Source organism: Brassica napus, chromosome C7, assembly GCF_020379485.1.
Source record: "Brassica napus cultivar Da-Ae chromosome C7, Da-Ae, whole genome shotgun sequence".
NCBI classification, from domain to species: Eukaryota; Viridiplantae; Streptophyta; class Magnoliopsida; order Brassicales; family Brassicaceae; genus Brassica; species Brassica napus.
The window spans coordinates 15759283-15780606 of NC_063450.1; the positions used below are offsets into that span (position 1 = coordinate 15759283).

Below are 21324 nucleotides of genomic sequence, written 5' to 3' on the forward strand. Positions count from 1 at the left end.
TTCTTCTTTGCCTAGTGGCTAAAATCCCACACTATCCAAATACGCAAACTCTCTCCCTCTGTGTTCGATCCTTTTTGGATCTAAATTTTTTTTTTTTTTTTGTCTGTAAACATCACAATTTTAAGCTTACAATTTTTTCTGGAAACCCATCCAGAAACATTATTTAACCTTCCAAGATATATGACCCAAAAAAATACTTGATATCCTTCCAATCTTTCTTATGTAACCAGACGCCAACAACATAACAAAATAAACAGTCATAACTAAAACCGAGTCTTAACTAAAACAAAAAATGTTTTGATGCATCATTCTCATTTCCCAAAGCTCTCATCCACAAATTGGTTGAAGATCTCACAAGACAAGGTTCTCCTTAGCTCCAATGCATTGTCATCATTAATCTTTGTCATGTCTCCTATCTTCAATGACTGGCACTCCAGAATCTTGACAAGAAATATCCCACAGTTGAAAGGATGTTTTGTCTTGGGTAAACCTTGTGCCTGCTCAACCTCAAATGGAATCATCTTCACTTTATCTACCTCATCACCAGAAGATTCCACCAGCAGATCAGAAATCAACACTGTCATATTTAAAAATCAATATCAAGATAGAATCAGTTGAATATTTCAAACCAAGAAACAGTTGAATACATCAAATACAAATTGTTTATATATACCTGCCAACTTTTTCACTTGAGGAATATCAATGCTGTTGCTTTCCTTTTGAAAACAATCATATACTGTGATTCTTTTCTTCTTCAAATGAATTTCCATCCCAATCCAGACATTGCTTTTTTTTCCAAGAGTAATCCCATACACAACATCAACATCTTCTCCCCATGTCTTCTCTGGATATACCTTCCCTCTTACAATATCTTTAAATAAATCGTTGAAAATCTTTTTACCTTTGACCTTTTCTTTCTTGTAAGCCAAATCATGAGAGAGCAAGCAATGCAAGAACTCCATAGGTAGGAAGCACGCCTTTGGAATCTTGTAGTTGTGGAACCAAGCAGCATTCTCATTTCTTCTGCAATTTAGCATTGCAAAGGCTCCATCAATGTGCTGCAAAAAAAAATGCAAACATTATCTATTTTGTTACTATCTAATTCCTGAAACTAAACAAATCCTTCCTGAATTTTTTTTTTAAAAAAAAGCTCAAGGCAAGAACATATGTAAAGAAATTACCTCTTTCTTAAGGTCCTTTTTTGCATTTTCCATGCTTTGAAAGAAAGATTTCCTTATCTTATTATCATTGATTGATAGGGACCTGTAGTCGATTGAAGATTCAAAGGAATTACTAAACCTTTTATACATAAATATAAGAATATATAGACAAGGACAGAAACATGCTTACGTTTCATGCATGCCGGGCTTTAATGTCATCCAATTTTGAAGCCTTGAAAGCTTATGTTCCGCAGGAGTTGAAAACGGATCAACTGCAGGTATAATCTCATGTATTACAGTTAAAGTCGGATTTCTTTCAGACTTGAATGGAGTTTTTGTGTCTCTAGATCGTTTAGGCACCCTCTCGCTCCTTCTTAGGAAAACATTATCCATTCCTGAATTTTGTGATGAGGCAGCAGCTTTCCTTTTCTTATCAGGCTTCACCTTTAATCAAACAATAGACACCAAGCAAAATATTATCAAATTTGTTGCAATCGGAATTTCTGGAAACCATTCCTGAAACTAAAATGTATGTATATCAAACAATTCACGTGAAGTATAATTCAAGTTATGATTTACCTTATCTGCCATCTTCCAGACTCCATCTTTCCATTCTCTATGAATTCGCAAATCTGAATGTTTGAATAGAATAGTTTCCATAGAAGTATAGACACACCGAGTATGTGTTATCACCAAGTACCATGCTAATTTGTCCGCTGCTCCAGCCATTGTTGTAAAAGACTTCTACCTTATCCATCATCTCAAAGGATTTTTGGTCACTAGTTGGTGTTGCAGGACGTATTTTGTCAGCCGTGATAGTATCCTGAAGTTTCTGAAGTCTATGTTGGTCTGCGAAGAGTGTCGTGTACTCAACTGTCAGCTCCTCTAGTCCTTCACACAGTTTAAGATCAACAACCTTTCCTGGATACCATATTTCGTCATCAGTAGACAAAATCTCAACCTCTGCGCCTATTTGAAAGTGAGCTAGAGGCCTGCTTACTTCAACCTATGAAAAATGAAGATTCAGTAACATCAGCGGTTTCAAATTGTTAGAATAATAATTAAAGATCAAATATACTCGATGCATACCTCGTTTGTTTCTGAAAAATCTATAGCACTTGTCTGAAGATGCTCTGTTTTCTGAGTAATAGGCGGTATCTTCGAAACATGCTCAGTAGTAGGTTCAGTAGTAGGCTCTGTGGAAACTAGCTCAGTAGTAGGTTCTGTAGTATCCTTGAGATTTTCTTCTGCTTGATTCTGCTCTGATGGTGTCTCATCGAATTGCTCTCCCTCACTTGTCTGAAGGTGATGTGTTTGCTGAGTAAGAGGCTGTGTAAGAGGCTGTGTCTTCGAAACATCTGTGGAAACTAGCTCAGTTGTATGTTTTGTAGTATCCTTGAGATTTTCTTCTGCTTGATTCTTTCTGCTTGATTGTGTCTCCTCTCCCTCACTTGGAGAAAAATATTGGGTCGCAGTTTCTGTCTCACTCTATAAGACAAAAGTAAATGGTAAGAGTTAGTTGAATAGAAAAATATTACATAAACATTTTAAATATTTCTTCTTACCAAAGCATTCTTATTTTCTTCAATAACTAGTGCAATTAGTGAAGACAATGGAGAGGAAGGTGTGTGATGCACAGCATGTGTATCCTCCTGTAATAACAATAAAATAAAAGAGGTAGTTATGAAGAAGTTTCTACAATTTAAAATTCAAGTTGTACTTATGAAAGACATTTCTATGCTTACCTTTTTATTGTTTGCTGAAATGATCTCAGTCAATGGTTGTGTAGCCTCATACGTTCCCTCTGTTACCGTCTGCAAAAAAAAACAAAAAAAGTCAGGAAGGGGATCAAAAACACGTACAAAAGCTTCCAAACATTACTTGAAATCACCAAGATTTTTTGAGCATTTACCTGCTGTTTCTGAATTGGAGTAAAAACTTGAGCCTCAATACTCTTTGGAGATATTGGAGAAGAGGGTGTCTCATTCATTTCCAGTGTTTCTTTTTGCGAAACTTGAGTCTGAGCAGCAGGTGACTCAATCACAATCTGCAAAAAATATCAGGAAAGACCATCATGAATACATTCAATTATAATTTCTAGAGTAAATATTACCTCATCATTTGTTTTTCCTTCTTCTTGATTAGTTTTGGGTGGCGTCTCATCAGTAGAGGTTTGTGTTTCCCTCTGCCAAAAATTAGAAAGGTCTATATATGTAAATCACCCAAAACTAATTGTAAACTCCAACTGTCATTGAGCATATACCTCTTTTGTCAGATTAGGAGTGAAAATTTGACTATCAAGGGCAGGCGTGTCATCCGATGGCTCTCTCTCAATCTGTAAAAATTATCACGAAGGCAATCCAGAGTACGTTCTAAAGCTTCCAAACATTAACTTAAAAATCCAAGATTTTTTTTTGACCATGTACCTGCTGAGTCTGACTTGGAGTATAAACGGGAGTTTCAATACTCTTTGGAGCTATTGGAGAAGAAGGTGTCTCATTCATTTCCACTGTTTCTTTCTGCGAAACTTGACTCTGAGCAGCAGGTGACTCCCTTGTTAATTTCTCTCTCACAATCTGCAAAAAAATATCAGGAAAGGCCATCATGAATACATTCAACTATAATTTCTAGAATAAATATTACCTCATCATCTGGTTTTCCATCTTGATTAGGATTGGATGGCCTCTCAGCAGGTGACTCACTTGTTTCTTTCTGTCAAAAATCAGAAAAGCCTTTATATGTAAAAAAAATCACCCAAAACTAATTTGTAAACTCCAACTGTGAAAACAATATCATTGAGCATATACCTCTTTTGTCAGATTAGGAGAGAATACTTGAGTATCAAGGGCAGGAGTGTCATCATCTGATTCATTCATTGTCTCCTGCAAAAATCAAGAATGCATTCAAGAATATGTACAAAAGTTTCCAAATATTACTTCAAAACTCAACAATATTTATTGGTTACATACCTCATGTGTCAAATTAGGCTGTTGAGATATTGGAGATAAAGGCGTCTCACTCGATGGTTGCGTGTGAGACATTGGAGATAAAGGTGTCCCACTGGATCGCTGTTTGTCAAATATTAGGAAGGCATTCAAGAATATATACAAGATCTTCCAAAAAATACTTGAAAATGCAAATGTAAAAGAAGATGTTTTGAGAATTTACCTGTTGTGTCACGTTAGTGGGAAAAACATTGTTGTTTCCTTCCAACTCTGACACACGGGCTCTAAGATGCATGTTTTGTTCTTCCAGTAATGACATTCGATCCTTCATGCTCTTCAGATTCTCCTCCATTACCTCAATGATCCTGTTCACTTTTTCATTTACTGAATCCTCATCAATCGGAGTAGAAGCTTGGCCAGTCTCCTTATTTGCCATCATTTGAATAAGAGCATCCAATGTTTCAAATGTGTCTACACACCTATTTTCCCAGTCATCAGCTGTAAGCTTGTACCCTTTCTTTGTTACATCTTTCAGTGTTTCCAGCTCGTCACTATATTTGTCTTCAATGGAGATATCATCTTCTGGATCATGAGGAATAGAAGGTAGTATGCAATGGACCTTCAGCTGAGAGTATTTTAAAAAAGACCAATGAGAAACATATTAAAAAGAAGAAGCCAAATAAACTGAGAAACATATACTTGGAAAAGCTTACCTTTGTATCAGCTTCAACCTGTAAAACCCTATCAAGTGATGGATTCTCTACGTCAGTGTATTTTTCACACAAGTAAGTCGGCCCAGGAACCTCAACTGTTGGTACACACTTACTGAACTTATTCCTTAGCAAAGGAATCGACTCTAGTATCCAAAGAAGGAATACTAGAGGATAACCTTGCAACTCAAATTTGGATTTATTCTCCAAATGATTCGCGACAGCGTTTTGAATTGACTTCAGGAGCACAATGTAAGCCTCTTTCCCCCATGGATATGTCATATCCTGTGCATTTTTCGCATATTCCAAAGGAAAACTCCCTCCTTTGCTCTTCCGCAATAATATGCTCTCTACCAGGATGAGCATTGCGAGGCATACTCTCTCCTCAGAAGCATCTTCTCTTGTGTTTCTGAGCTGTTCCACCACGTCACTTAACTTATGACTACGCCCCTTTAGCAATTCCCAATTAAATCTATCTGTTTCCCTTCGTGGTCCTTCTAATGCACCACTACATTTCAAGCCTGTCATCATATGAAATTCTCTTATAGAGAACCTCAGTGGCTGCGCACCGAAATGGAACCAGGCTTCATTCTCCTTGACAGAAACGATGCTTCTAGTGAGAATGGCGTAGACCATCTTTGCTGATAACTTCAATCCTCTCTCACTGAGCTTCATTATAGGTCCCAGAAATGATCCTCGGACTCTTATCATCTCATCTGGTTTTAGGATGCTGTCAACAATGGAGATATACTCTGAGCCGGAATATTGGTTGATTGCTGACTTTTGCTTTGGCTGTGAACCAATAGGATACTTCAGCTCTGGCAGTGCTAGTTTTAGAGGTACTGAATCTCCCATCTTGTTTCTATCCTGCGTAAACAAGGAAAAAAAAATTTCAAACTTTTCTGGAAGGCTTTCCTGAAATAACACAACAAATGCTTCCTGAAATTATTATAAACACTATACAGTTTCACAAGCAACAAAAGACTCATAAGCAAATTCAAGACCCTATCAAAAATATCAACATTCCTAATCAAAACAAGACTCCAAGCAAAAAAGTTTCAAAATGTGTTACCATACGAGTTTCAATATTCAACATTCAATAGATGCAGCAACAAATGCTTTCTGGAAATCTTCTAAAAACATTCAATAGATGCAACAAGAGACAACAAACTTTTATTTTATAAATTTGTACAAACACACAGAAGGTTGAATCTGCAACATACCTCAAAGAGATGAATTATGCTCCAACAACTTTGTGTTCCCACAATTCAAAAGTCTTTCATTTGCTTCGCTGGTTAATAAGAAAGAGTAACAAACAAATCAAAATCAAAACGCAAGCTTCACAAATTTTAATTCAAAAACCCTAATTTTAAAAAGTTACATAGTGATTTGTGTCCGATTTTGAGAGTAGAGAGTGTGACGCTGATGATTAGATAGCCGGAGAAGATGATTAGCGAGCCGGAGAAGATGATCAGCAAGCCGAATAAGATGACTAGCGAGCCGGAGAAGATGAATAGCGAGCCGGAGAAGATGATTCCCGAGCCGGAGACGATGATTCGCGAGCCGGAAACGATGATTTGCGAGCCGGAGAATATGATTCCCGAGCTGGAGACGATGATTCCCGAGCCGGAGACGATGATTCGCGAGCCGGAGACGATGATTTGCGAGCCGGAGAAGATGATTCCCGAGCCGGATACGATGATTCCCGAGCCGGAGACGATGATTCGCAAGCCGGAGACGACAGTGCCGGTGAGGGTTTGAAGATTCCCGAGCCGGAGACGACACGGTTCGAAGAGTCGCGAGTGAAGGAAATGAATTTTGTTTGTTTTTTTTATTTTTATAACACAAGGGTAGTAGTGACATTTTGCCCTTTAATGAATGTCATTTTTGTGACTTTCATTTCCTGGTGTCATTTTTGTGACATAAACTTGAAAGGTGTTATTTTGGACAATTGTCCTAAAAAGAATCTCATTCAAATAAAATATTTCCAAGATAACTATATATATATTTTATTTAATCAGATTTTTATTTTTAGTTCCTAAACCACCAAATTGGTTATTGATTACAGTGAAAATTCTTGACTGAAAAACCAAACCAAAAATTGACCAAAATCTTTTAAAAACAAGGTTTTGATCGTCTTCAAATCACCGCTACTTTCCACCAGAATGCTGCTAACTGTCTTCAACAATTGGTGTCTCAAACTTTTCCGACTAGTTGTAAACCACTCCGATGACAACTACACAAAGGCGTTGGAGAGTGTGGCTTATAGAAGCCTTTGTAGCTTTCGTTGGAGCCATGGATCTTTCCGGACAAGCTTTCCACTGGCCAATCATGACACACTGTGCATTCTTCCTTGCCGATTTACACTTGGAGCTGTTAGTTATGACATTTAACGTTTCCGCAAGAAAATAGATTTGAAAATCTACTTGATCTCGCTGCCCTCTAGTAAGATCTTGAAAAGGAGAACTCTATTCTACATCTATTTTCAAAATTTCAGTCCTTCTGTTATAGCTCCGACAAAATCACATTTCACACGACAGCAGAAAAAAAAGGATTTTGGATCATACATTTAACCAAAAATTGACTATTACACATCTCCTAAAAAGAACAAAATGAGAAGAAACTAAGGTTTTTCGTAGCGAAAACCGAAAACGAAAAGACAAAACATAAATAAAAATTTAGGTAAGAGGTTAGAAAAAATGATTTTAGAGAGATCGAAGAAAATGGCATTTTACAAAAATTGCAAGTTTTTTTTTTTTTTTTTTTTTTTTTTTTTTTTTTTGTTGTTGTTGTTGTAATTTTAGATATTTTTCTATGTGCTTCTCTTGTTTTCATTTGGCTATATGTCTTCATCCCTGTCATGAATATTTTTTTGTTACTCTATGGTAATATTTTCTTTTCTTTATTCTAGTAAGTCCTCATGTTTCTTATTTTTCTGATTACAAGCTATTTCATATTTATTTCTTAAATATACACTTCATATGTTTTAATATAAGTAGCGTTTAAGGTTTTTTCTCATGGGTTAAGAAATAAATTTTTTTATAGAATTTATTTTGGTTACATAAAATATTATTGAATGAAATTGGTTCGAAAATTGTTTAATCTATCATTTTTTAGTACCATTTTTTATGTTTACGTTAACCACATTTAATCTTAGTTTAAAAAAAGTAAATATACATTTATACATTTAAGATTAACTAATCTAGACTTAAAGTTTAAATTTGAAGAAGAATTTTTAGAGGGTGGGGTTAAGATTAAAAAAACAAATAAATAAATACTAAAAACTGAAAAAAAGTTTTTAAAATAGTTTCAAAGATAATGCGTATTTCAAAAAGATTTTTTTAAAAAAAATAAAAAAAATTAAAATTTATAAAAAATTCGAATTTGAAAACATATAATTCAATAATTTTAAAACATTTTTTATTATTTTATTATTTAATTATCTATATTTATATATTTAAAAGGCAAATGTATAAAAGTCTTTTGCTTTTTTAGTGAAGAAAATATTTGTGAAAATGTATCTCTAATGAAGATAAACATGAATAGTGGTACAATCAATGTGGTAAATTTGAAATTCTTCTAATTAGTTCAACCAATAAGAAAAAAATACATGACTTTTGTAATTGGTCATAAAATTCAAATGATATTAAATTATATCTAAAATAGTGAGAATATCAATTATTTTGCAACAACTTTTTTCTTCTATAAACGTCATTTAAAGTGACACGGTGAGAGTATTAAAAAGCTCATATTCAAAAATTAACCAGAGCCCCGTATATACTTAAGCATGGCACTGGTCTGTACAGTACTGATGAAGAAGAAACAATTAGAAGTTTAAGTTTTTTTCTGCCAAAGAAAAAAACACCAAACTTTAATTAGGAGTTTAAGTTACAAGTGTTTCTTTAACTATAACCAGGGGCATTGCTTCGCGCAAGCGCGGAGTTGTGGACAAAGTTCTTGTTTCATCTCAATATTTGTTAGGGTTATTGTAGCTGTGAATTTTGGTTTTGGGTTGATCATTGTTTTTCAAGTTTTTTTTATTGTTATAGGGTTATAGTTGTGATGATGAACTGTGTATGCACTGTTCTCCACTCATTAAGGACTAAACTGTATTAGTAATGTGATTGATATAGTTCGTGGTGTTGCTTGTTGTATCACTGACACTTATTGTTTGTTTGTCTTTTTAATTTGATACTTGTACTGTTGAGATTACATAAATTATATTAAGGTTGTTGAGAGTACCTTTTGTTTCTGGATATTTTTTCTCTAGTTTAGTTGTGTAAGCTGTGTGTATTAAGTAATAATTTTTTTTTATTTTTATTATGTTGGTTATATGTTTTTTTTTTAAAGTTGTTGGTTTTACCGGACCTTTAAAACAAATACATGAAGACTTATAGAAATAACTATAAAATGAGTGACAATTAGTATTTGAGCCTTAAAACGAATATATGTATTTCTCATATGAAGACAATATCATTGACATGTTGACCTTGAGCATGTAAGCTATTTTCATGAGACAAGAGGAGTGAGCAGGTGGAGATGTTGTTGCCGCCTTTGTATCTATTAGGATTGTCTCTTGTATCTAGTGTGGCGGTGTTTGTTTCTCTTTTATTTGATGGGTAATATGTAAACAAAAATCATTGTTAGTTGTATTTATCAGAGTTTGTAACTTACTCTGCTTTTTTTGTTTAGGTAATTTCACTGATCTTGGTTGTCGTCTTCGTCTTCTTCGTAAGCATCTACGAAAGGAAGTTTGTAAATTGTTAAATAGGTAGCCCTATAGTTTGTATTTTTTTACCTGGTTCAATGTATGTGTCGTTGAGTTTTAGTTGAGTTGATTGGTTTGGTATTATTTGTTTTGAAGTTTATTTGTAAGATTAGACAAAAAGAGAAGTGATCATTAATGATTCGTCTTTTTTGGGATTATAGTTTTTGGTGTTTTGATTGTTTAGGTTATTGTGATTTCTTATAAGCTGGTAAAATAAATATTTGTGTAAAATTAGATTGATAAGTAAGGAAGATAAATAGACGACCACAAATCTTGGGTAGAAAATATTTTTGATTATTAATGTTAGCACAATATAGACAGTAATATAAAGGGAATTATGTGTTGATTATTTCTTACGGATCAATGAGGAGACAAATAACGACTCGAGTTGTTTCTTTGGTGAGCTCAGAGCCCTGGACAAAACGGATTTGCCCAACCACATCTGCGAGTTTAAATATCAGTTATGATATCGAAACATAATATAAACCCAGATGCAATATGATAATTACCTGGGAGTTCTAGGTTTGTGTTCGCAATCACTTGGAGATTTTGAACAGTCTAATCTTGACTGGAGATTGATCTCAAGAGCACCCGTGATGACTTCATCAATAATGGTTAGTGAGATGAAACGAATGAGGAATGGATGATCAGTTATCTTGTACATGCTTGAGCACATAGCAACCTCAAAACGATCGACTTTCATAATGAAATCTGCTTTCAAAGATGGCATGTAATGATTAGCATGTCCGACGGGAGTAAACCCTTAAATCACGGAATCTGCAAATTATTCAACAAAGAATCAGGAAATCAATTAAAACAATTATGTTAAATAAGTGTGAAAGATCGAAGATTAACTTACCATTTCATCAAGGAAAAGAACCGTGATTCCCACAAACTCCCTGTCTTTCTTGAAGTTCAGGAAATCCCAGAAGCGGAGGAAGCTAGAGGCTATGCTCTGACTACTATGACCAAGACAAAGAGACTTGAAGGTTGGGTGACGGACGCCGGGACGCCGGTTTGAGGAACTAGAGAGGCAGAGAGAAACATTTTTTCGAAAATGGTTAAAGCTAAGAGGAATCAATGAGTTTTGTGGAGATGCAGATTGAGTTCATCAAAGATGACAATCATATTTATAGAGTTTACAGAGGGGCTACAAATCAAGAACATTTATGATCAAGCGATTTAAGATGGGGACATGATGAGTTCACCGGTGAAAAAATAGATTACGAACAGACTCACGGCGCAACTCTGTAACTCGGACTTGTTTGAGACAATGATGAAAAGAACCCAAAATCATGTTAAACGACAATAATTTACAATATGGGAAAACTATAATTGTTACAAACTTGGGCTTTTGCATATAACGTGATGAATCCCATTTAAAAATGAAACCCGTAATACACTTGTAGGCCTGACCCTCAGAGGAAGCCGAAGAAGCAAAGGCTTTCAACCTTCATAAATTTATATTATAATAGTTGAGTTTTTGCTTACTCCTCAGCGTACCACGTCAGCGGGCTTACAAACTTTTCGAACGGATGGAGAAGATGTATAGCATTTGCGGTTTATGATTTCTTAAAGGCATCATTTCATCTTTTAATTAGATCTTAAATATTGTCTCAGTCTTAGAGCAACATTATTGGTAGTCCCAACATTGATCCTTAGTGTTTTTGGTGTGGGGCCCACCACCTTTTTGCTAGAAACTTTGCTCAAATGTCCCTAATTAACTAACGTCACAAGGGTTGTCCCTAACTGTTTGCGGGCCCCACTGAAACGTGGCGACCCGCAATTGGTTCATATTTAATTTATTTTTTATTTTTCAAATCAGAAAAAAAAAAAAAAAAATTAAGGACCAAAAAATGTCCCAGCCGATAATCATGCTCTTACAAAACATATCATTTTTTTAAAAAACATACTTTTTGTTGTAAACTTAAGGATTTAGAATTTGTAAGTTATTATTATTATTATTCATAACATAAGGTGCCCTTATATATGGGAATTACAAAGAGATAAATGAAAAGATACAAATATGGAAAGTATACAAATACAAGTAAAAGGAAACTAGGGTTTGCTGTCTCTCCTAGCCGCCTCTATCTCTCTCCTCTTGCTGCGGCCGCCTCTCTCTCTCTCTAGGTATTGGGCCGGCTTATGGACCGGGCCGGTTATGGACATCCATCATATGGTTTATAACACTCCCCCTTGGATGTCATAACCATTCAGAGTTTGTAATACGCTTTGGATGTTGCCTCATTAAAACCTTATCAGGAAAACCCAGTGGGACAAAACCATGATGAAAGAAAAAGAGTACAACACGTATTACTCCCCCTGATGTGTACCTCCGTATATGTCCTTCAAGTTGGCGCATCCCAACCTGATGGTTGAACTTCATGGACGCCAATGACTAATGGTCTCAATACCAAGGTAAAGTAGTGCTACCGCGTTGCAAAGACATAACTTGCATGGGATCTATCATTGTGGATCCGAGAGATAACTTGTATCAATCAAAACATATTAACCCTTCTTTGGGTTTTGGTTAGTATAATGTAATCTCAAATTCTTAGTTCCTTGTAGGTAACATAGGATTTATTTTATCCTGTCCCAGTACCTTATGTTCGGACATGACCTAAACCTAGACAATAGGTTTACATCAATACTCAAGTCCGGATGTGTATGACATGACAAATACATCAAGTCAAGGCGCCAATAGTACTTAAGGTAAGGGACGTGTATGTCTTTATTTCCAGTGCCTCATGGTCGAATATGAGCTAAACATATATAAGAGATTCACGACAAGAACACATGTCCAGCCTAGTATGGCTTGCCTATTACATCAAGGCGCCAATGGCACTTGGGTAAGGGACTTTACCAGACCAAGGACATATTTCTTGTCCTTCTTGGGACCAAGGGATCCGTGTCCAAGTCAGGGGTACTCACTACCATGTCTTTCTTGGGACTTACAATGGTTTGTGTCTGGACCAAGGGACCTTATGGGACAACTCAATGGGCGAGCTTTGGTCCATGTTAAAACCGTTTGAATACCTTTCTATAAGTCCTTTGATGCACAAGGATTCCATCTTTTAAGATGTTCAAATTGTAATCCTAAACAAAACTTTGTTTGTCCCAAATTTTCATTTCAATCTCTTTCTTTAGATAATCGTTTGAAAGTCTCTCCAGAAGTTCCTAGGATATTTTAGATCATTAACATATACTTGTATACTTTAGTTCTCGAGAACCTGTTGCATTTGACAACTCAATACCTTCTGGGACTTTTATATATATCTCATTATCCAGTGGACTATACAAGTAGGCGGTTTCTACATCCTTTAACCGCAAGTCTATTTTTCTTCTTTTATGACCAGACTTGTTAGGAATCTAAATGTTTGTTGCATCCACCACAGGAGAGTATGTCTCCTCATAATTGATTCCTGGTCTTTGTGGAATCCTTGTGCATATGACCGTGCCTTATATCTTGCTATCTCGCCATTTATCATTTCTTTCACAAAGACTCATTTTTGTCCAACTGGTTTCACATCCAGAGGTGTCCGAACTATGGGACCAAAACCTCTCTTTTCTTAATGAACTTAACTCCACGTCCCCTTTCCATTTGATCTAATCTGATTTTTTGAGTGCACTCATGTATGGACGTGGGTTCATGATCCTCATTCATTTCATAATCTCAAGTGCTACACTGCATGCAAATATATCATCAATGTCGACTTTATTTCTCTTGTTCCATTTGTGTCCCAGACATGACATAACTTATTGAGGTTTCATTATGATCTTCAATACCCTGAAGCTTGGCGTCCCAAGCCTCATTGGTAGGCACCTTAGGTACAACCATGTTTATGGTTTCCTCATCCACGGCCGTGGCTCTTAAGAGTGTCCATCTTAGGATCGACCATGTCTAGGATTCCCTCGTCCATGGATTCATTAGCACCTTTCTTTAATATCCGAGGGATCTTATCTTTGGAACTTATTGGTCTACCACGTTTCAAACGTGCCTTAGACTCAGTAGCAACTTGATTGTGTCCTTCTTGAACATCAATTCGAATTTGGTGCATTTACAGCTGGTATATATGACTTAGTCATTCTATTCGGGTCAGTAATGGAATCTGGCAATTGTTTAAGCTAGCCTTTGTATAATCTTTTGGACTTCAAAATCTCATTCTTGAGTCCGAGGATCTTGCCAATATAAGGATGTATGATTCCATGTAATTTCTTTTACTCTTTTACCAGCTTATTACTTTCTCCCCCTAATTCGTGTACCTAACCTCAAACTGATCACCCATATTTGGCTCAAGGTACTTAATAATTGTTTGAAAATCATATCCAACATATATCCCCATTCTCCTTTGAGGTCTCATCTTAGTTCTCTGTGGTGGAGTAATTTGTATATAGACGGCACATCCAAATGTCTTACGATGGGATATGTCTGGCTCTTGACCCGTTATCTAATCGATGGGGAATATCTATGCTCACTAAATGTCCTGATGCGTATTAACTTAAATGCATGTAAATTTTGTGTGGTCCAAGCTGTGACTGGGAGTTTTAACCTCATAAGTAATGGTCTGGCAATCAGCTGTATGCGTTTAATAAAAGATTTTGGCCAAGCCGTACTTAGTATGGACATGTATCACGGAATTGTCCACACTTACCCCCATGGACATACCATAATCATTTAAACGCTTGAGACATGTATTCACCAGTTTATTATTTACTTAGTCTTTTTGACTGGTGATGGCCTATCAATGAGTTTCCCTTGTGTACATGCTACACACGTGAGATTCTTTGGGATAACTCTTTCTTTCTTTCAATGTGTGCCCATTTGTATATCAATTTCGCATCATGTTTGAACCAGGATAGCCAATCCGGTTATGCCATAAAGTGAATATTTTTCGCATGCATTTAGCCTCTATCATCCTGATCTTGGCATAGTAAAGACCAGTAGAGAATGCATGTATAGTTTTGACCATTTTTCTATGGTCTTGGGCAAATTTTATATATCTAAAAGGAACTTTTTATTTCCTTTGCCCATTGTTTCAATATGGAAACCACTCTTATATCTTTTAAACTCAGTGGGCTTCTATGAGTGAATATAAATCATTAAATTTCTTTAGTCTGGTCGTAGCTTATCATGAGAATGGCTATACCCGCAACTATATTTCTTATAAACTTATATATTTGAAAAAATCATTCATTCCTTTTATTAAGTTTCGGAACAAACAAAGCAATAAAATAAATTCAAAGTGATAAAACAAAGCAAGTATAAAAGCAAAACAAACACAGAAGTCGAAATCAACATTATTCTTTTAGGCAATCAGAAATTTCATATTCCATAGGATCATCTCTTTCATGATCAAAATCATCTTTACCATCTTTATATACCAAGTGGGCTTCAGGATTCTTCCCTTTCAGACTCTCTTGATAGAGGTCACAAAGATGTTTGGGAGTCCTACATATCTTAGCCCAATGGTTCCCCATTTCACATCTATGGTACACTGATTTGGTCGAGCTTTGTGGTTTAAAGGATATACCACGGTCTCTGCGTCGACCATGGTATCAAATTAGGTTGATACCCACGGCCTTTTCCATAGTGGTTCCCACGGTCAAATGTATAATAGTGGCCATGGCCACGTCCGTTATACCCTCCACGGCCATGACCGTGTGGTCTATCATCCTGGACGTGGTTAGATTCTTTGGATTCTTTGTTTTCCTTTGCGGTCTTATTGGCTTAATTCAGGTAATGGGGTTGATCCAGGAGGTCTCAATTCATTGTTTCTCATCAGTATTGTAGGCTTAGCTAGCAATAGACTCATCCACGGACTTGTAGTCCTGGATTCTAAGATTCCTCCATAGCTTTTGGTAATAACACCTTTCTTTGGTGATCATATCTCGATTTGAATTTTGTCCAAAGGTCTAGAGGATTCTCAATTGTTAAATACTGATATTTGAGACTCTTAATCAGATGATGGCGAATAATTAATATTGCCTTGTATCAATCTTTCTCATTTGCATTATTGCCTTCTATGATACATTCACCAAGTCTTTTTGACTTTAGGATAATCTTTGTATCCAATTCCCACTGTAAATAATTATCTCCAGAGAGATTTAGGGCAGCAAAATCCAGGTTGATTTTCGACATCTCAAATCATATATCACTCAATATTTAGGTATATTTTTTTCATGCGGCTTTATTCTTAAAAAAATCAATTCGGATTTCAATCTTGTGAGGACAATGAAACTATCAATCTTAAAAGCATTTAATCAATCAGTCAATTTCTAGCAAGTCTCAGCAATACTATTTCTATGTGCTCATAATATTATGGTTTATCAAGACTAGCAAAAACAAATTCAATTAATCACTCAATCAGTTTCAAGGCTGATTTTAGCAATACTAGAATATAGATTTCAAGCATGAATTTCAATGAATCAGTTTCAAGGCTAATTGGTATTTAGCATAAACCGTGTGTAAATAATCTATCTAGTATCCGAATGTATTAAACCTCAAAAACATATAATCAGATCAATCAATTTAACAGAACTCATAAGCATAATGAATTTAGGGTTTCAAGTTTCAGATATGAGGATTAAGGTTAGGACTAGAATTAGGGTTTCATGATTTCTAATCAGATCAATCAATAAAATCGAACCTAGCATACAATCTTAAACCTCAAGACATTAGATTTTATCATGAATCTATCAACCTATCGGATTATATAAGCAAAGCAAGCTAGCAACCTATCGGATTCAATCAATGCTTTAACAGGCTGGTCGATTTAATCAATTTTAAATCATATGAACAATTAACCAAGCACGATGGGAAAATAAATCTATCAATCCTAACTGTGATCAAAGCATTAATAAAAACAAGCAGGTCGGATTTAATTAAGACTTAAACATATCAGAATTATTAAACTAGCAGGATGAGAATAATAAATCTAGCAACTTAACTGTCAAACAATTCTAGCAACATAGCATCAAATTCAGTCAGATTTAAAACCTCAATGATCAAAACCGAAAACAGTTTTGATTTCAAAAATATTCGATTAGGGTTTTAATATGTGATTTGATAATTATAGTATAATTAATTCTGATACATATGTTATTTAGGGTTTATAGTTATAGGGTTAGGGTTTATCGAATTTTAACTTGTAAAATCCGATTTGGGGTTTTAATCATGTAGGAACATGATTTAGGGTTTAGGGTATCAAACTTTAGAGCTTTGATTTACTCATTAGGGTTTGATCTATTATCCTATGGCTTTTATCATAAAGATTAGGTTTTATGGTTTCATTCTTTATCAAACAATCCAAATTCGATTCATATGTTCTTAGATTTCGAATTACCTTTTAGCTTAGTTGATTGTTGAAACCGGACCACCAAAGAATGAACCTCGAGCTGGACTGGACGCGAGCTGGCCTGGACGCGAGCTGACTGCGAACGGATTGAGGCTGAGGTCGCAAGCGGCTGATCGGGGACGCGAGCTGTTTGCTGTCGGATCACGAACGGCTTGATCGTCTGGTGCGAACGGGACGCTTACTGTCCGGGAACGCGAGCTGTCCTGGATGGTAGCTGAGGCTGAGTTCGTCTAGGATCAGGAACGCCTTGGGCTAGAGCTGATCGGGGATGTGAGCTGGAACAAGGGACGCGGTCAGATGATTAGGGTTTGTCGGGTCGCAGCTAGGTTTAGGGTTTTGCGATTTTGGTTTTGGCTTAGGGTGTTTAGAGTTTCGTGCTGATAACGTGTTGTAAACTTAAGGATTTAGAATCTTTAAGTTCTTATTATTATTCATAACATAAGGTGCCCTTATATATGAGAATTACAAAGAGATAAATGGAAAGATACAAATATGGAAAGTATACAAATACAAGTAAAAGGAAACTAGGGTTTGCTGTCTCTCCTAGCCGCCTCTCTCTCTCTAGGTATTGGGCCGGCTTATGGACCGGGCCGGTTATGCACATCCATCGTATGGTTTATAACACTTTTGTTTAAAATATTTCATTTTAGGAAAGACCAATCGACTTTTTTAGTCGTTAATAAACGTAATAAGCACCATATCAGGACTTTATCATAATACCGTATCAGGTAATCTAGACTTTAACCAATAAAAAGAAAAAGGAGTCAAATTCTTCGGTTACAATGTCAACACTTGTACAACTATGAGCATGTTAGTTCGTAACTGACACTCAAAAACTGGCGACAAATGGCCATCAAACCTACGCTTGTATCCATTTCCTTATTTTGTTCCCATGCAGCATACACCAATACAATTATATTTATGAACGCGAGAACAAACATTGATAGATAACCCAAGGAAAAAAAGTATGAAGATGTCTCCAAAATCTGACTCAGACATGACAAGCTTCGACCTATCATCATCACCGAAGCGTCCCACTTACTTCGTCCAAAGCCCATCACGTGACTCCGACAAGTCTTCCTCCGCGGCACTGACTCACCAAACCACTCCGACAGAGTCTCCGTCACACCCATCCTTTGCTAGCCGCATCTCCGGTGGCGGCGGCGGAGGATTCCGGTGGAAGGGACGGAGGAAATATCACGGCGGAAGATGGCCGCGGGGTGATAAGGAGGAGGAAAGTGGTGATGGACGGTACGAGGATCTTTACGGAGACCACAGAGGAATCTCAATCGCTACTTGTAGACTTATTTTGGGAGTTGTAGCCACATTGACTCTCTTTTTTCTTATATGTTCTGTTCTCTTTGCGGCTTCTCAATCATTCACCCCGGTGGTCTACGTCAAGGTAATTTAATCTTTTAACTTACATATATATTATATACATAGCAAGAATCACTGAAGATCGCGAGTGTTTCAAGCCCCAGTTAAGGTTTTTTTCTTCCACCCCGTTTAGACCATGATTAACCCGGATTTTTAGGGTGGAGTTCTTAGCTTCGGTTAAGAACCATTTCTTAGCTTTTAACTAAGAAAAGCTAAGAACCGCCTCTTAAATAAAAGATATAAGAACCGGTTTTTAGCCGAAAAGTGTTAAAAAAAAGTGTCAGTTAAGAACCCCAAATCAAGAGTCCGGGTTAATCATGCTCTTATGTATCTAGTTGCATTGGTGAACGCTGCTTAGAAAAAAATGCTCCAATGTATGCCTTTATAATAGAGTTCATATATTTATAGGGGAAAATATGGAGATATGCTATTTTCACCTCTAAATATAGAGACAAAAAGTAAATTTCCTCTATATTTTTTTCTAAAATAGAAAAACTTTATTATAAAGGCATGCATCGGAACATTTTCACCTCTATAATAGAGATCTTTATTTTAGAAAAAAATATAGAGTTGTACGTGGGAGATGTTCTAATAACATTTCAACAAAAATCAAATCAAAATTGTTGTTGTTATGAATGTACATAACATAACAAATCTATATAGAAAAAATCACTTAGAATGCAGTTTTTTGAAACGCTTATTAATTATGTGCACGCAATTACGTTTACATGTGAAAACTTTTTCTTTCATTTAATTAAATCACACTATTAAATAAATAAATATTTGTGCGCTTTTCATAAAATATTTTTGGATTACTCTAAGGAATTAACAAAAAAAATTGAAATACAAAGATTTGTGGTTTAATTTTTTTTTTTTTTTGATATCAAAAGGCTAATTATTTAACCTTTGAGGTGGTATGATTTGTGGTTCGATTTGACATGTATATGCAAATGCACCAAATAAGCATATTTTAATTAGGCTTTGATTGGTTATTTGCGTTTGCTTTGTGAGCTTTTACCTTATTGAGTAGAGCATTTCTTTCAAATATTACCACTATGTCACATTTAGAAGAAACGCCCAACTTAGCGTTTGAAATAGCCGCTAGTTCGCTACTTAAGCCTAGCTAAAGTTCTACAAGTGTTTTAACATTTGACATGCATGTGCTAAATAGGGTGTGAGTGTGCATAACTTTTACTACTGGGAAGGTTTAGACAACACAGGAGTTCCTACAAAGATCATGAACATCAAATGTTCAGTGCAGATCACAACACACAATCCTTCTACATTCTTGGGTATTCACGTCAGCTCCTCTCCTATAAAACTCATCTACTCTCGTCGATTCACTTTTGCCACTGCACAATTAAATAGTTATTACCAACCAAAACAAAGCAACCACACGTCTAGGATCGACCTCGTTGGCTCCATGGTTCCACTCTACGGTGCAGGAGCGGACATAGCTGCTTCAGGCAACAATGGCGGAGTTCCTGTGAAGCTGGAGTTCGAGATCCGATCACGTGCTAATATTGTCGGAAGCTTGGTCAAGTCTAGGCATAGGAAACATCTCTCTTGCTTCTTCCTCATCTACTCCAACACCAAATTTGTTAAATTCACCCACAAGACTTGTAGTTAAACAGAAGTTTCATCAGTTTAATTTTCTTATTCATTGTCATGTAATAATAACTCGTTTTTTTTTATTATTATTTCTGAAAAAAACAAACAAATCTTAAACTAAGTTTGTCAAAACGGAATGTTCCAAGTCACGTTATGTTCGGATCTATTTAATAAATATTTGGACTTAATATATAAAGAAAACTAACATGTGGAACCAACCAATAGTAAAACTGCTATGGAGTAGATCAAGGAGATAAACATGGGAGAACATTTCTTACTTGTAATTATCCATCCACATTAAAAGAACGAGTTGTTTCCAAGCAAGAACCAGTGAGAGAAGAAAAGATGATGGACGCAACGTCTGAATCAGAAAGAACAAGCCTAGACCTATCTATCTCATCACCAAAACAAGCTTACTACGTCGAGAGCCCATCAAGCGTGTCCCAAGTATACGATGGTGACAAATCCTCTTCCGCTGCTTCACTCATTCAAGTTCAGACCCCAAACTACACCATCCTCACCGAGTCGCGTCTCTCTTCTTCAAGCCGCACGTCCAATGGGACAAGCGGTGTGGGATTCCGGTGGAAAGGGAGCTCCCGGAGGAGAGACATGTATTGGCTGGAGAGGCATTACACGATTGACGAAGAGGAAGTTTATGAAGATAACAGAGGACTATCGGTTGGACAATGCAGAGCGGTTATGGTAATATTGGGGATTGTGGTTGTGTTCTCTGTTTTCTGCTCTGTTTTGTGGGGAGCTTCTCATCCTTTCTCTCCTATTGTCTCTGTCAAGAGCTTTAGCCTCCATAGCTTTTATTACGGAGAGGGAATAGACAGAACAGGTGTTGCGACCAAGATTCTGAGCTTTAACAGCTCTGTAAAGGTGACAATAGACAGTCCTGCTCCTTACTTTGGCATCCACGTCTCTTCTTCTTCTACCTTCAACCTCACCTTCTCTGCTCTCACTCTCGCCACTGGTCAGGTACTCTTCTGTTTCAGATTTCGCGCATTGTTCCTATGTCATTGTACGCTAATCTGTACCTTTTGGTTTGTGAAGCTTAAGAGTTATTACCAACCAAGAAAGAGCAAGCACACAGCGATTGTGAAGCTCATTGGGTCCGAGGTTCCTCTGTATGGAGCAGGACCAAACTTAGCGGCATCCGACAAGAAGGGAAGAGTTCCAGTGAAGTTGGAGTTTGAGATCAGATCGCAAGGGAATCTTTTGGGGAAGCTGGTGAAGTCGAATCACTTGAACCACATCTCCTGCTCTTTCTATATCTCTTCCTCCAAAACCTCAAAACCCATAGAATTCACTCATAAGACCTGTAAACACATTAGCAAGTGAAACACCTTCTCCACTTTGCAAATAAGAACATTTATTTGTTTTTTTTTTTTTGGG

At 36.4% G+C, this 21324-nt stretch overlaps 4 protein-coding genes across 7 annotated transcripts; 2 read left to right on the top strand and 2 right to left on the bottom strand.

The window, feature by feature from the left end:
- Positions 1-194: 194 nt before the first annotated feature.
- Positions 195-4147, bottom strand: LOC106431021. 3 transcript variants are annotated; one of them, XM_048764470.1, is made up of 10 exons: positions 3968-4145; positions 3804-3872; positions 3587-3736; positions 2250-3495; positions 2161-2166; positions 1740-2081; positions 1351-1604; positions 1182-1263; positions 674-1058; positions 195-577 (listed from the first exon to the last, which is right to left on the bottom strand). In XM_048764470.1, the coding sequence occupies exons 6-10, from the start codon at positions 1887-1889 to the stop codon at positions 312-314; spliced, it is 1137 nt and encodes a 378-aa protein (XP_048620427.1). In that variant the 5' UTR covers positions 1890-2081; positions 2161-2166; positions 2250-3495; positions 3587-3736; positions 3804-3872; positions 3968-4145; the 3' UTR covers positions 195-311. The 3 variants fall into 3 exon arrangements, with proteins under 3 accessions (XP_048620427.1, XP_048620426.1, XP_022565263.2); XM_048764469.1 differs by having other exon boundaries at positions 3580-4147; XM_022709542.2 differs by lacking the exons at positions 2161-2166; positions 2250-3495; positions 3587-3736; positions 3804-3872; positions 3968-4145 and having other exon boundaries at positions 1740-2151.
- Positions 4148-4179: 32 nt separating this feature from the next.
- LOC125590724 lies at positions 4180-9321 on the bottom strand. 2 transcript variants are annotated; one of them, XM_048764471.1, is made up of 3 exons: positions 6039-9321; positions 4819-5682; positions 4180-4730 (listed from the first exon to the last, which is right to left on the bottom strand). In XM_048764471.1, the coding sequence occupies exons 2-3, from the start codon at positions 5668-5670 to the stop codon at positions 4236-4238; spliced, it is 1347 nt and encodes a 448-aa protein (XP_048620428.1). In that variant the 5' UTR covers positions 5671-5682; positions 6039-9321; the 3' UTR covers positions 4180-4235. The 2 variants fall into 2 exon arrangements, with proteins under 2 accessions (XP_048620428.1, XP_048620429.1); XM_048764472.1 differs by having other exon boundaries at positions 4819-9321.
- Positions 9322-17835: 8514 nt separating this feature from the next.
- On the top strand, positions 17836-20038 carry LOC106451705. Its single transcript, XM_022707022.2, has 2 exons — positions 17836-18340; positions 19487-20038. The coding sequence occupies exons 1-2, from the start codon at positions 17906-17908 to the stop codon at positions 19943-19945; spliced, it is 894 nt and encodes a 297-aa protein (XP_022562743.1). The 5' UTR covers positions 17836-17905; the 3' UTR covers positions 19946-20038.
- Positions 20039-20228: 190 nt separating this feature from the next.
- Positions 20229-21270, top strand: LOC111208193. Its single transcript, XM_022707021.2, has 2 exons — positions 20229-20907; positions 20983-21270. The coding sequence occupies exons 1-2, from the start codon at positions 20272-20274 to the stop codon at positions 21268-21270; spliced, it is 924 nt and encodes a 307-aa protein (XP_022562742.1). The 5' UTR covers positions 20229-20271.
- The last annotated feature ends 54 nt before the right edge of the window (positions 21271-21324 follow it).